This window comes from Ovis aries, chromosome 3 (assembly GCF_016772045.2).
Source record: "Ovis aries strain OAR_USU_Benz2616 breed Rambouillet chromosome 3, ARS-UI_Ramb_v3.0, whole genome shotgun sequence".
Taxonomy (NCBI): Eukaryota; Metazoa; Chordata; class Mammalia; order Artiodactyla; family Bovidae; genus Ovis; species Ovis aries.
In genome coordinates, this window is record NC_056056.1 from 37938767 (window position 1) to 37951923 (window position 13157).

Genomic DNA, 13157 nt, shown 5'->3' on the forward strand with positions numbered 1-13157 from the left:
AGCAGCAGCAAGCCCCTGGCCTAAATTTAGTTTCTTGAAAATAAGAGAAAAATTTGCTGTTTTAAAAAAAAAAAATTCTGTCAGTTATTGTATAATTCTCCAAATGGCAAACAAATGATAGAGGAGAGAAGAAATGGAAACATTTTTCTGTCTTTTTTTTTTAGTGGTACAGTACTTATTGCTAAAATCCTGTTTAAATGAAAGCATCAAGCTTGTTACATGATTTTCAATTAGGAATTAGAGCTTTGCTGAACTTGGGGGTGGGAATCCCCATAAAAATCAAATCAACATTGAAAAGTCAAACTTAAAGAAATCTTTATTTGAGCTATTAATAGAACAGCCCTTCTTGAAACTAAGAAAAAAATCCAATTAATTTTCTTAAACCAAGGATGCAGCCTGGCTTCTCCGTATCACTTGGATTGTGACGGGGCATAGGTTTTATTTTATTATCAGGCCCACTTTGGAGAGCCCACTGCCAGGTGAGTGAGGATATGTCCTAACAGTGAGGAAGACAGTCAGGGCCTAGTCCCCAGCAAAGGCAACTGGCTGCATGGAATGGACAAGCTGGGAAGTCCCCAGCCAAGGAGCCCGGGCTGCAGCCCTCTCCTGTCCAATCCCTCCACCATTTCAACTTCTCTAAATATTTCAGAGGGAAGGGAGCCCACTGCTCTTGCTTTGGAAAATAAACTGACCCCTCTACCACACTGGGAAGAGCCCTAGGCAGAGTCCCCATGGCTTCAGACACATCCAAGGCAAGAGCTCTCTCCCCAGGACTGGGCAGAAGCATCGACTAGAGAAACCTGGGATACTGAACTCACCCAACAACCAAATTTTTTGCCCTACAATAGACAACTGTCCTTGGATAACTCTTACTGTTGAGGAAACAATCTCTGCCCTGGCAAACGATTTCTAGACCAAGGGTGCTGCAACCACCCAATGACGCTGCAGCCTGCCAGCAGGGTTCACTCTGTACAGCCAGAAGCGCTTCCTCAGCCCCAGATGGCTTCCTCCATGGGCAGGGCAGGATTCCCTCTGAGATGGTTTCCCCACAGATTGCACCAACCTCCCTGGAGCTCCACAAAGACCAGCACCTCGAGATGAGTCATGAAGTGCTTGGAAAGTAGGTGGGCACCGTGCAGCTATAAACATCCCTGACCTCATCCCATCATCCACTAGCAAAGACCCAGGCATCCAAGTGGCTTGTGGCAAGGAAGGAGCACAGGGTGTGGGTGGTTGCCAGGATGATCCAATTCCATTCTTGTGCTGATGCTGCCACTTAATTATAGCCCTGCTATCTTGGGCCAATTGTTTAACCTCATTACTCAATCTCATGTGCATTAAAGTATGATCTGCCTTATTGTTTGTGGTCATTGTGAAGCTTAAATGAGCTAATACATGTGAAACGGACTTTGTGAATTTGTAAAATCCAATGTAAATGCTAGCTATTGTTATTTCACATGAATGCACATGCTCACACAAGCTTGGACCACCAGGAACTCAAGAAGAATGAAATTATTCGGCCATATTTACACGGGGCCCACTGAACCACAAAAAAAAAAAAAAAAAACCCATAGACTTGCTATTCTTCATCTAGCTTCCAAAACCATCCATCAGTAGGCTACTTCAGATTCACGTGGGGCCCTTGTAAAAAAATATATATATATACTGATTCTAGGACCTTCTACCAAAACCCACAGAATCATAATCTCTGCAGTAAATATAAAAATGTGTATATTAAACGAGCTCTCTTAGGTGGTTCCGACATGGAGTCAGGTTTGGAATCCTACTGCACTCCTTGGGACCCAACATGCAAATTTCCTGATAGATCAGTGATGGGAACAACTGTTGTGGCCCTGAGAAGGACCTCTCTCTGTCTCTCCATCCCTCCCCTCAGATACATACGCACCAAGATACAGAGGGGTGCTCATCCACTAGACACAAAATACACCCACGAATATACACAACATATATAAGCAGACACACAAAGTCGTAGTACAGGTGAAAGAGAGAAAGAAGAAATAGACTAACAAGAAAGGGTGACCAACAATAAGAAGTATCAAGATTGTTAAAGTCTAAAGAATTCATGGTTATAAAGGAGACAGAAAATGGGGCGGGGAGATGTTAAGACAAAGAGCAAGTGGTCAAAACTAGGAGACCCCTGTTCCATGACTGCACAGCACTATATCTGACATTAGACCACTGCCCCCACCCCATCCCACTACTCATTTGTTTGCAATTCTGCCTCAGCCAGGAAGTTGTGAGAGCCACCCCCAGACGGCAGAGGCAGAGTGCGCTCCTCATAGCAATGCCCAAACCCAGCACAGAGCCTGGCCTGTGGCTGCACTGGATAAATGTGCGCTCAACGCACGGCGGGATGAAAAGAAGCAGGTAAGGAAGAACAACAAAGCCCACAAAGGAAGAAACAGATCTCTGGTCTCAGCTCCCTGGAGTAAACTAGAATAAGCAAGCTTAAGGTAATGAAGTTCAACGCAAAACAGAGTTCATGTCCCCGCAGGCATCATTAATTGCATCACAAGGAGCAGAACCACCCAGGGAAAAAGAGGAAAAGCTCCCCATATCTATGGGCGGGTCTGAAGTGAGTGAGAAAATCGATCCAGTGTGATGAAGGCTATTGGAAGGCATCCATCTGACCTTGTCACTCCCCTGCTTAGTGCAGCCTCAAGGCCCCTGGGAACCCTCAAGGTGCTACCCAACAGGACTCTTACACATTACCCCCAACTTCATCCCCGCCATCAGCCACATGCTTTGACGATCGAATTGTGCCAAACTCACCCAGCATGCTGTGTCATTCCTCTCGGCCTGTTTGGTGCAATTAACCTCTACCAGGAATGCCGTCCCTACCTAGTGCCAAACCTACTGTTCTTCCCTCTCTACTCAGTTCCCTGTGCCCTCCTCCTCCTCCTCCATTAAGTCCCCAGGCCCCCATGACACCTAGTGCACACTGTATGGTCCTGGTCCATTCCTGAGCAAATCCCCTGCCCACAGAGAATAGGTTCTGCATCTCTGTACCCACAGCAGCTAGCACACTGCCTGGCACACAGCAGATCATCAATAAATGCTTGGGGAATTCAATCGAGCATTGGCAAGATTTCAGAATGTAAGTGCCCAAAGACAGTTAAAAGGCAATCTCAGAGGCAACTTGATATAGTGGAAAGATTCTGAATATCGGAGGTCTGAGTTCAAATCAGTAGCTCCTAAGGCAAGACTGAATCAGTTTCCTAATCTATGGAATAAGGAGAATCCCACCCAACTCCTACAACTATTTATGAAGCACCCACATGTACCTGGCACCTAGTCAGTCCTCTGCACTGTACTTACTCCCCTTTCTCCCCATTATTTTCAGTCTCCTGCTTGGGACCATAAGCTTCTCCAAGGGCTCTTTCACAGTTACTGGACGACCTCTCTGGACCCTGTTCATAAATGTTGCCTGGCTGGTCAGGAAACCCCCCTGAGGCTCCCTTCTGTTGTCCCACGGCCAGGTCTGTGGAAGAAGAGACCGAGGAATGGGGGCTCTGAGTAAAGGTTAAGACTGAGCCTGCAGGGACAGCCCAGTGGCTCCGCTCAGATGAACCGCCTGGGCAGGAGTTGGAAAAGCCACTTAGACTCTCATTTTCCCAACTCCCCACCAATACCAAGGCGTCTGTTTTTACAGGCTCTTTAGTGATGTTCAGGGCACATTCATTTCAACTTCCAATGCAGCTGAAGAGATCGAGGACAATTATAAAGCAAGGGTTGCGACAGGCTGGGTGGGCCCGGGCGGCAGCCGCCCGGGACGCTGCAGGGCGCTCGCCCGCGCCGCACACGCGCGCGCGGAGCACCCCCGGGCCTCCGGCCTCCCCTGCTCCGGCCTGGCAGCTGCGGGAAGCAAGGAGGTCAGCGCGGCCGCCAGACTTCTCTCGGGCGCCAAGCGCCGGCCGGCCCTGCCACCCGACCGCCACCACCTACTATCTCGCAGCGTCCACGGACCACCAACCCCCGGGCGGCTCGACCGCTGCGCCCCCGCCGCCCCGGGACCCAGGCGAGCTGTACCCAAGTTAAGAGCCCCGCTCCGCAAGCCAGCGCGCGCCCGCCACCCACACCCACTCCCACTTCCACACAGCGCAGGGCCGGGGATGCCCCCTGGGCTTTTGTAAAATCCAGAAATATCACACTGTAGCCGCATCCGGCGCCGGGTTACCTGCTCGCAGCACCCAGACCCCCGCCCTGGCTTCCCGGGAGCCCGCAAACCCCGCGCGCGAGCTGCGCGCCCTCCTGCCAGCCACTGCCCCGCGCTTGGCGCGCAGCCAAACCCCGTACCTTGGGGGTCTGCACTTCGGGTCCGGTCGGAACCTCCAACTTCTTTTTGGTTACCCAGAAGAACAGCAACACGGTGATCCAGAGCACCCCGAAGATCGGCAGCACCAGGCGGCGACTCAGGCGCCGCATGGTCCCGCTTGCCTTCCTCTTGGCGTCACTGCGCCCCGGGGGCACCCCCTGGCGGTCAGGGTCGGCGGGGCAGGTGTCCTGGAGAGTACCCTGCTCCCGCGAGCGCTAGCCCCGGGATCCGGAGCGGAGGAGGTCCGGCGGGAGCCTGCCAGGCGCCGCACCCGCTCGGGAGAGGAGCGAGCAGAAGGGGGGACCACGCGGTGCCCCGAGGCGCGGCAGGCGAGGGCCGAGGGGCCGCCAAGCTGGACAACCGCTCCAGCCGGAGAAGCGCGGTGCCCGCCGAGATGCTCCCCGCGCCGCCGCCGCCGCCGCGAGGGAAACTGACTCGAGCTGCGGGGAGGGAGGAATCCGAGGCTGTGCCCGGCACCCCGCGAGGAGCTCCAGCGGGGAGTGGAGGGAGGGAGAGATGGGGGAGGGAGGACCGACAGACAGACCGACTCCGAAGGGGAATCCGGGCGGGAGTGAGCTGGGCTCTGAGAGCGGGCGCTACCGCCGCCCGCCCACCGAGACACCGCCGCGTGCTGTTCTGGGGCCGCCCGCGCCGAGCCCCGCGCGCAGCTCGGGGGCCATCCTGGGATGGGGCGGGGCGGGGCTGGAACGGTGCGTCCGCGAGACCCGCCGCCCCCAGCTGCACGCCGGGACCCAAAGGCCAGCCTGTGCCGGAAGGAGCGGTTCTTGGGAGGACTTTCCCGCTCGCCGCGGGGGTCTGCCCGTGGCGCTCGTAGCCTGGTCCCGCTCTCTGTGCACCCGCCCTAGGGGAGCTGGCTCTGGGACCTTAGGACACTGGCAGGCCTGCTGCCTCACCCGGGGGTCACTCTCCTGGCTGTTCAGGGCCAAGGCCGAGTTCAGCCAACTCCCCAGGGTGTTTCTCTGCCTGCCTGCAGCTGCCTGGCAACTTTTTCTGCTTAATGGGAACACTGAGTTGGTCTAAATTTAACTTTAAAGAAATCCTTTTAAAAATTAAGGTGCAATTACCTCCCTTAAGAGTTTTCTCTCCCTAAGGATCAGGGCTCTGTGTTTGCAGAAAGGGAGTGGGGGTGGGGTCCAAAGTTGGGTCAACCATGTGGTTGACACTGCAAAGTCAACACTGCAAAGTGACTTGGGGGGAGGCGGGTAGTGGGTGCAGAGGGCTATCTTTCAAAAGCCCTTTTCCCCAAATGCCTTTTGGAAGTGCACCCTTCTTCCTCTTGAAGATTAAAACTACTTGGGTCCAGAGGCAGAGCACAGTCTGAACTGGATTCCTACATGGGCCTCAGCTAGGCTGGAATGATGCTGATAACACTGGATGAGGGGTTCCTGGCCCCAGTCAGCCGCAATAGCTGTGTGAATCATGGAGACCCCAGGAGGCTTAGATTCCTCATCTGTAAAATGGGGACGATTTACAAGTGAATGAATAGTTGTGAAAGCTAAGTGCAAGGTGCTGGTGTTACTTGATCATCTGATCCCTGAAAGAGGGGGAGAACGACACCTTGCTCTCCCTGGGGAACAGTGCCATCTTATGTGTGAGCCTGACTTGGAAGAATGCTTATCTCATCAAGTTGTTAGTGAGGTGAAAGTGATGCACCTAATACTGTGGCCATCATCCTCTTTGCCTCTCCCCACAGGGCCCAGCATAGGAGGCAGGCCAGGTGTAAAGTAGGGCTCCAGAATTCACTCTTCAGGAAGACAAAGCCAGCAAAAAGTGGAGTCAAAAATGGAGGCATCTGCCCCTGTATTTGGTACATTGTCTTTCAGTCACAGAACAGTCTTTCCTCCTAGCCCCATCTTGGCTAGGCTGTAGGTAAGAAGTTATGGGTGGGAACAAAGATAGAAAATAAAACAGCCCAGAAAAGCTGAGCACTCTTGCCAGCCCATCTCAAGATTCAGCTGAGCTCTCAGACCATCACACAGAACCATTTGCCTGTATCAGAACTCTGTACTCTGAAAGGTGGGGGTAGGCCCCCCAGCCACTGCTTTGGCTGGGCAAAGGTCCAGGTAGATCACGGTCTGGGAAGGCTGGGGGCAGCAGCAAGAGAACCCCTCTCTGCAGTATCATGAGCTTCCTGGATCCCTTCCAGCAGCCTTGCCCTGGACCTGCGGTGTGGGGCCTGCAAAGTGTTCTGCGGCAGGCTCTGCAGGGGACCCCCAGGCAAGTCGCTGAGATGCTGTCAGCTCCAGGCAGGAGCCGCAGCTCCGTAGTCCATTGCTCAGCGCTTTGTGGTGCTGCTTCTGAGTAACAGATGGCAAACAGTTACACAACACCACCGCCAAGCTTTAGAGATGGTTGCAGCAGCACACACTGCCTGCTGCTGAGGATGTAAGGTGCTTCGTGCTGTCTGGCATCTGGGGAAACTGAGGTCCTGGTTCTCCCATGGCAGCTCCATCCGGGGCCTGCGATACCTGGGAGTGCGGTTATCAACTTTCAAGGTGCTTGCTTCTTAATTACTACTTTGTCCTCCATTCAAGTGGAGGAGATTCCCTGGGCCTATGAAAGCTGTCAAGAGAATCCAGTTTTGCAAAGTGTCATTACCTGATCCAGCCAAAAGCCATATTAGTTTGGGTTATCAAGCCAGTCACTGTCATTAGGGTTGAAATTGATTTCAGATGGGACTTCAAACATCTGGAAGCCAGGTTGAGTCTCCATGCAGGGCCCAGCCCTTTAAGTCTCTCCCAGCCTATCCAGGGATTCCCCCAAATATTTAAAACTTTAATAACCAGCTTAAGTAATGCAGAGCACAGCTGATCCCAGTGGAGGATTAGTTATCATTGGTGATTAATCCAAGTGACTTTTTTCTCATCACAGTCTATATGGTGAAGAAAAGCTCCTAGCAAAAGATTTAACATGACAGGAAAATAAGGAAAATAAGTACATTCTGAATTAGGACTGTCCTATTGCCCTTTAATGGTCTACCCTCAGGTCTTGATAGTCTGGAGCAAATTCCTCATTTCCCAGGGTCTGTTTCCCATCCCTAAGGTCCTGCCCTCTCAAAGGCCTTCTAGCTCACACCTATGGGGTGGTAACCTTCCTCATCCCTGAATTGAAGCTCTTTTTTTTTTTTTTTTTTTTTTTGCCACTGTCAATTGGCAAGTTCTCTCCTAGCAGCCGAAAACATTAGAGACTGAATTGGGTATTGGAGCAGATGTGAGTCATCCGCGTTCGTATAAAAACTATGGAATAAAACCCATTATGGCCCGGGAACACTATGTGAAGCAGCATATGGAGCCAGTGTAAGCTGGGAAGAGGAAGAAGCTGTGAAGTCCAGGGCATATGCTCCAGCGCCTTTGGCTGTGGGTTTTCACACTTTGCTTCTGGTTGCCTTTAGCTGTCCTCCTGTCACTCTCACTCAGCTCACTGCAGAGACTGCGGCCTTTTGTTCCTTTCGGATCCGATTCCCCACACCCCTCCTCTCTGCCCACTGCGTGACTTCAGTGAGAGTGTGTGTGTGCGTGCGTGTCTTCCATCTGCATGCTTATTAGACCTGCCACCACCAGCGAGATGCCCTCTGTGCCCAGCCTAATGAGACTGCACCTACAGAGGCCCAGCAGCTTCCTGTTGAGAACTTTACCCCTTCTGGGCCACAGGGAAATGTAACTGAGAGCAGGGCAGATTGGAGCACAGTGATGAGCTGACACACAGGTATGCCGGCCCAGCACTGACAGAGGTCTCCAGCAGCAAAAGGTACAGCAGTAAGAATTCAGAGGTGTCTGCCTTTATTCCACAGTCGTACAAACACGAGTCTTTGCGCCTGTTTTTGCATCCTGCTTTGTTCAAGTTCTCTAACCTGTAAATAATACATCAGCTCCCTTTTTCTCTGTGTTCCTCTTCTTTTTCCTTGCCACTGTAGATTCTGTCAAACTGTACGTCCCGTGTCTCCTGCAACTCCTTTTTATAAAGTGAGTGATAGGCTAGTTCAGGCCATGTGGTAAATGAGAATGAGCTGTTACCAACCCTCTTACTTCCTCTCTATGCCACGTTGGTGAATCTTTGTCAAAAGAATAAAGCCAACCGGCTTTTCCTCTTATCTTCGCTGAGTAGATGGGTGGCTTTATCTGAGGGATCTGAGCCTCACCTTTCTGGATCTTTCTCTATCCATTAAACACCTCCTTTCACCACCCTACTCCCCTCAACCCCTCCTTTCCTTTTATTCCCCTTCTGTTCCACTGTATAATTTGCCTCCTGGAAAGGGATTTATATCTTTGCATTTCAAAAGCCTGCTCCTTTCTTTCATTATTTGAAATGCCCCCAAACTTTCTTTGTTCCTCACCCAAATGCCAAGTATAAAACTCACTTTTGCTGCAATGATATGCCTTTGCTGGTTGTGAAAGTGGTGTGATCTTCAGAGCTGGTGTCCTGCAGGGACCTGAGCCAGGGACCACCCCTCCCTCCATGGAAAATGTAAAGTTCTAACAGCATGAATGGATGACCCAATTAGCTTAAAGAAAAGTAGAGGGAAATTCTTTAACCTGAATTACCTAGCAGGGTCTCTGAAAGAGGGGAACAGGAGCAGAAAAACAAATGGAGAGATCCAAACAGAGATTTCATTCATTCCCCAGGACCCAAATTTCAGAGAGCCACATCTAATAGTCACGTGCATCATCTCTGAGAGTCAAAGACAATCTTGTTGTTTAGTTGCTAAGTTGTGTTCGACTCTTTGCGACCCCATGGACTGCAGCACATCAGGCTTCCCTGCCCTTCACTATCTCCCTGAGTTTGCTCAAACTCATGTCCATTGAGTCAGTGATGCCATCTTAAGTTTAGAGCATCAGTGAAAGGTAGAAGTGGATAGGAGAGATCAATTCCTGGAAGAAATGGAAACAGGATGGATGAGTCCTCTCCAATCTGGCAGGAATTTCAACAATGAGAGGAGCCACGCATGTCCCAGGGGTAGAAATGAGACGAATCTGGCTCCCAAGACAACCTGCTGTGGCCAAAGGCAGCTTTTTGTAATCAAGTCATTAGGAAGTGTTGGACATTGAGCAGGGTGACCACACGCCCCAGTTTGTTTAGGGAAGTATTTTCCTGGCATAATTATTAATAGTGCCCCCTTTCACTTTTAAGAAATTCCTATTTTAGGCAATAAATCAGATGGCCACTCTAATGGACAGGGGGATTCCACTGATGTTGCTAAAAGAGGATTGATCATTTTAGGTGACCAAAGGGTCTTTGCTGTTCGAATTCTTTTGTGTATGTGCTGAGCTTGGGGTAGCCTCAGTGTTCCTGTGGGGCACTGTCCTGAGTGAATGATATTCAAAACATTTGTTCAAAGGAGAGAGACAATGTGGACATACTGAGCTGGCTTTAAATGGGAAATCATTGTGCTACCCACATCAGTCAGTGGATGTCTGATCCTATCCACCCAACTGAAGGCACTTTATCCACCTAGAAACTCACACATCTCAGGAAACATCATGGCACGGATGTCTCTTCAAAGGACAGGAGGTTCCTGACATTGGATTCTAATTATTCCTCCAACTCTCTCTTCCTCTACCCACATGCCTCTGTGGGCCATGAATGAACGAAGTGGGATGAGGTCGGGGACAGCATAAACACAATGAAAACAATGGGACTGACATTCAGCTTGTTGGAGACACAGTGGGAAGTGGTGGGGTCTATTTAGGACTCACAAGAAAGTAATCCTAATTGATCATTACGCGTGAAGATGAAGCAGTACCAGAATTTTCCAACATCTCAACAGAAACACAAGTCCAACTTCAGGATATATCTTGGATTTTAACTGTTGTAAACTAATTCAATTCCCACCCTTCCTCCAAAATAATATTAGGTAGGCTAAACTAAACAGATCTGCAGACTGGATCCAGGCTGCTGCCTGCTTGCCAGTTTACAATCCGTACTCAGGCAGAAATGTTTCAATAAGCACTGAGATTTCCTGTGTACCATCAGTCCACTAACTTAGAACAGACACACCCAGTGAAGACAAAGGAGAAATAGTGGATCAAACTATGTTAGAACCAGAAGGGGTCTTGGAGACCATCTACTTCAATGCTTCTTCTTTTGTAATTGAGGAAAGTGGAGCTTAGAGAAGCTACCTGATCTATTTCCAGCAAGACAAGTTCTTCAGTAGAGCTTGCATTATAACACCTCTACCCCAAACCCCTAATTCTCCCAAGTGACACCCCTCATTAGGTTCAACAGACGAAATGAAACAGGGAGCTGAGATGTTTCGGGGACTAATAAGCCCAGAAGTTTCAGGTAATCAGCCAAGCAATCAACAAAGATATTGTACACATAGATTCTGGGCAATTTGCTGTAAGGAATACCAATAAATACCAGCCTGTTCTCATCTCCTCAAGAAAATGTAAGCTGGTGATTAGGATGCGGGCTTGAGTGCTGAAAGATCTAGTCCATCCTCTCAGTTTCCACTGAGTTCCCACTGAGTAATGATAGGAACTCCAGGTAGAGGTGCTTCAGTCTGCCTGAGAATGAGCTAACGTTGAAACCAGAAAATCGTTTTTGTAGCCATACTCTGCACCTGTCTTCAGATACCCTTGCTAAGTTCTGTACAAATATTAATTAAACATAGATTATTTGAAAAGTGCTTTTAACATTTGAACTCAACAGGGCTGCCTCAGAGGATGATATTAAAACTAACCCCCTGTTGGCAGGATGCTGTTTATAAAAAAAATAAAAACTCTTTCCTTTTGCAGTTTTCCCCAACATAGACAATTTATTTTGCCCATCCTCTGGCTAGCTCACCTTTTGTGTCATCATTTTCATGAGACAAGTGAAAATAATATTTCCCTTGTGCTCCTTAGAGCCAAATCCCTTTTTTTTCTGGCTTGATCCAAAGAAGGTGGGTTTGAGCAGTAATAGATGCCTGATGTACAGGCCAAGCACAAATTCTCAGGGAGAAATAATGCATCTCTTGGGGGAAAAAAAAATAGCTTATACTTATGAGGTAGGAGATTTTCAATTTATAATGGTTTTCTATTTCCTTCAATTGCCGGGATAACTGCATAACAGAAAGGTTAGGTTTTCCATATATAAGGCAGACTTGCCTCTTGGATCTGGAAGGTAGATTCAAAAATGATGAGTGATAAGCATCCCTCTGCCTCCCCCTGGACCACTGTCCCAGGGATTTTGATGCAATGCAGATCAAAGTGTTAAAATCCATTACCCAGAGAGATGGCAAAGTTCCTTTCAGTGACTTCTTCCCCCATCACTGCTCTGAGGCCTGAATTCCAAATTGATTTCCTTAATAACTATTAAAGATCTTTTTAATTAAACCAGGCATCCTCTTCCTTGGCAAACTTTTCTCGATGACATCTCTGGTTAATTAAAGGTTTAAGCTGCAAAGACGTATTACATAAGAACACAGGAAGCTGCTTTGTGGCATGCCTGTAAAAGACCCTGCTGGTTCCTGCTGCAGAAACCAGGGCTGCGGGGAGGTTCCTGGCTTCTTTGAGGGTGGCGTAAGGCGTCCCAGGAAGTGTTCATAAGACAGGTAGTTGGGTGAGGGGGGAGTGTTCTTTTTTTTTTTTTTTTTTTGGTTTCCCAAGGTTCAATTTCTCCTTTTAGGCTTGCATGTAAGTATCCATCAAATGTTTTTCATTAAAAGCATGGTTCATTTGGATCATAGTTCACTGATACTAACAAGAGATTTTTTTATCTTTTCATCCAAAATTCTTGAGGTAGGAATATACTTGGTAATCAGAGAACAACAAAGAAAGCCTCTTTTCTCACCAACAAAACGCAGCCACCTCTATGATAGACTGCATCAGGTTCTAGTAAGAGGGGGAATAAATTATGTATGTGTTTACAATAGTATATTGCTCTGATCCATTCACCTTCTTTGTCCTGTTTCCTTTTTATTTTTCACTTTTTCCCACCAGGACCCCTATTTAAAAAATGATAGAATAGAGTGAGATGTGCAGGATATCATTAAGGAACACAACTCTGCTTCCTGCAAAATTAAATAGCTCTTCAGTTTGGAATCAAACCCATGAACTTGGCTTTAAGATCATTGTAGTCTAAAATATGGCTCTCAGATATAGATGTGTCAGGATTACCTCTGATGGCTATTAAATCAGATGCCTGTGTCTCATCCTAAGCCTGCTGAAATTCTCTGGGTGGCGTTCCTTGGCACCTTGGTTTGGGAACCACTGTTCTAATCAATACCTTCAAGTTGAGTCAATGTCACCTCTAGATCTGCCTGGAAATATTAGAGATGGTTTGACATTCCAGTGCTTTGGTTGGATAGATGACTCAGACAGAGACACACAGCCACGGGAAATAGAACCTCACCAGTACTGCTGAGGAAAAGTGATTCCAATTTGACAAGACACCAAGCAGGGAATTAAGAAGATTTTTCCACTCACACATTGTCGTTGGTCAGTGGCTCACAGCTCCACATCAATGGGCTCAAACCATTAGAGAAGATCAGGATCACCTGGAAAACTTGTTTTACTAGTCATTTTATTAAAAAGTACTCTCAAACATATAGGAAGTTAGACTAAGAGTCTACTCAACCGCCAGGCACAGATCACACGTACCCCCAAGACTCAAATATTAACATTTGACCATATGTGTGTATACACACACAAGCCTGCAGCTAAAATTGCTGAACCATTAAAAAGTAAATTACAGACATGATCTGTAACACCTAAACAATAACTCAGAAACACTGTGTCACACAGTCCTCCAAATTAATGACATCCTGGCCGTAACCCCAACATTATGATCACACCTAACTGAAATAAAATTATGGCACTGG

General features: G+C 48.5%; 1 protein-coding gene across 2 annotated transcripts in view; it reads right to left on the reverse strand.

The window, feature by feature from the left end:
• GALNT14 (polypeptide N-acetylgalactosaminyltransferase 14) overlaps positions 1–4476 on the reverse strand; it is a 219912-nt gene extending 215436 nt beyond the window's left edge. For both annotated transcript variants that reach the window (XM_012167384.4, XM_004005800.5), the window contains exon 1: positions 4318–4476. In XM_012167384.4, the coding sequence (XP_012022774.1) occupies positions 4318–4446 (129 nt within the window). In that variant the 5' untranslated portion in view covers positions 4447–4476. The remainder of the gene's footprint in view (positions 1–4317) is intronic.
• Positions 4477–13157: the final 8681 nt, after the last annotated feature.